At 40.1% G+C, this 2387-nt stretch overlaps 1 protein-coding gene across 1 annotated transcript; it reads left to right on the top strand.

The window, feature by feature from the left end:
• Positions 1–1104: 1104 nt before the first annotated feature.
• Positions 1105–1866, top strand: LOC106425490 (glutathione S-transferase T3-like). The gene has a single exon (XM_013866224.3). The coding sequence runs from the start codon at positions 1105–1107 to the stop codon at positions 1864–1866; it is 762 nt and encodes a 253-aa protein (XP_013721678.2).
• The last annotated feature ends 521 nt before the right edge of the window (positions 1867–2387 follow it).

Here is a 2387-nt window from a genome sequence, read left to right on the forward strand (position 1 = left end):
ATCCCGCAGAAGATAGAAGAGATAGAAAGATGCAACATGAGTACTTCAACATGTTGGGAAACGTGGCCGATTCACAATACGGGATTCCCAGAAGATGTCCCTGTAGTGGGAGAATCATTGATGAGGTTCGGGTGAAGGAGGAGTACGACACTCTTCCTGGGAAGCGCTTCTTCACCTACATAAACTACGAGGTAAGAGATACAAACCGCTTCTTCCATGCATTACTCTCACTTGGCAAATTAGTATAAATTTTATTTTAGTTGTGCGAGTCTGATGTGTTTATGTTATCAACAAGGCTGATGGGTTTCATTATCGTCAGCCTTGGGTGATAGGTGTCCAGGAGGAGATGGAACGCCTGCGTAAGCGTGTGGAGGAGGCTGAGCAGGTGATCAAGTGGGTGCCCAATCTCAATAAAAAGATTGAGAGTGTTTAGGTTAGTGAAGTTTTTTTGAGAGTATCGAATAGCAAGTTAATAATTGTAAAGTTAGGTTTTTTTTTAAGTCACTAACAAAGTTTCTTTGTTTCCATGTGCAGACACAGGTTAAAAGGCTCACTTTGCTGTTTGATAACCTCACTAGTTACGTTTATAATCTCACTGTGCTGGTGGCCGATCTTGAGAAGGTCTGATTCGAATGAAATCCAAAAGGTAAACACTCAAACTAAACTGAACTGAAGTAGAAGTAGTATTTTGTTTAAAAAAATGTTCCCGTGTAGGTTGCTTGCTGAAGTAGAACTGAACTTAACTAGGTAGACTAGGAACTAAACTAGATCTTCATAATTCTAGGTTCCATGTTGTATTATTTAAAACGCTCTGAATGTGATGTGATGCTCTCTAGAGTTAGTTGGTTGTTGTGATTAATGTTCTGATGAATGCTCTATGTCTACTTCTTGTTCGAGTTTTTAAAAACTGATTTGATATGTAATGAATGCAGTGTGTGAACAACTTGTTGTCTAATTAAGTATAATCAATGTTTGGTAGTTAGAAACACCATCCGAAACTCAAAGCAAAATAGTAGTTTAAAAACATAGCAAATCCTTTCGACCATAAACTCAAACCAACTTCTCAAAACACAAAGAAAGTTTAAAACACCACCCAAAACCAAAATGGATCCATTTTCCCTTAATTCTCCCGGGTTTATGAACCTATTATCTTCCCAGAGCAGTCAAACCATAGAAGTAGGGTCTTCTGATGTTCCTAAACCGGTGGAAAGGAGAAAGTGGACAACACAAGAAGACATTGTGCTCATCAGTGCTTGGTTGAACACCAGCAAGGATCCCATAGTTAGTAACCAGCAGAAGTTAGGGTCATTTTGGAAAAAAATAGAGGAATATTTTAATTCAAGTCCTCAGCTCACTGGCTTTGCTCCTAGAGAGTGGAGTCAGTGTAAGCAGATGTGGGGAAGGGTGAATGAGCAGGTGTGTAAGTTTGTGGGAAGCTATGAGGCCGCTTTGAAGGAGCAATCTAGTGGCCAAAATGAGAACAATGTCATGAAGTCTGCCCATGACATCTTCTTAAACGACTACCAGGTCAAGTTCACACTTGAACATGCGTGGAGGGAGCTGCGGTTTGATCAAAAATGGATATCAAACTCTGTGTCAAAAGATGGTGCAAAGGAGAAAATGAAGGAACCTGTGGAGACGGTGCCTGACTCGGAAGAGGTTAGGCCTCTTGGTGTTAAGGCTTGCAAAGTATCCAAACGCAAGAAGCATGGGAATGAAGCAGCATTTGATCGACTGGAGAGCATTCTAGACTTGAAACCGAACATATCCAAACAGAAATTACTAGAACGTCTCCTATCCAAAAAAGATACTCTAACTGATAGTGAGGTGTCTCTGAAGGACAAACTCGTTTCTGAGATGCTTTGATCTGGTCAGTGATAGTTGTTTAGGTGATTACTCGCGTAGTTGTTTAGGTTGTGTAGTTCATAAATTGGTTACTTGATCACTTGCTTACTTGCTTACTTGATTACTTGATCACTGGTTCTAGTTGATTAACAACTTATCTTGCTTCTTCTGTGTTATTTTCCAGGTCAAGGGTTGTACTTCTGCAGGTCACGGGTTCTACTTCTCTACTGGCGCAGCACGTTCTATTCTGTAGTTGATGGGTTCTAGTTGTCACGGGTAGTAGCTGTCACAGGTTATCAGTTTATGTATTTTCATTTCGCGGCAGGTCACGGGTTCTAGTAGGAGGATGGTGTAGTTGTCACGGGTTGTAGTAGTGACAACACATTTTCAAGTACGTTTGCTTATGTATTTTTGTGTCACGGGTGTAAAAGTGTAGTATTTTGTTTGTTTCTACACTTCACGGGTATTGTAAGAGGAAGGACTATAAAATGTATGTCGTATGTCTCATTTATCAATTGTCTCTCATCTTTGTTTAAGTTGTT

The sequence above is a fragment of the Brassica napus genome, chromosome C5 (assembly GCF_020379485.1).
Source record: "Brassica napus cultivar Da-Ae chromosome C5, Da-Ae, whole genome shotgun sequence".
Classification (NCBI taxonomy): Eukaryota; Viridiplantae; Streptophyta; class Magnoliopsida; order Brassicales; family Brassicaceae; genus Brassica; species Brassica napus.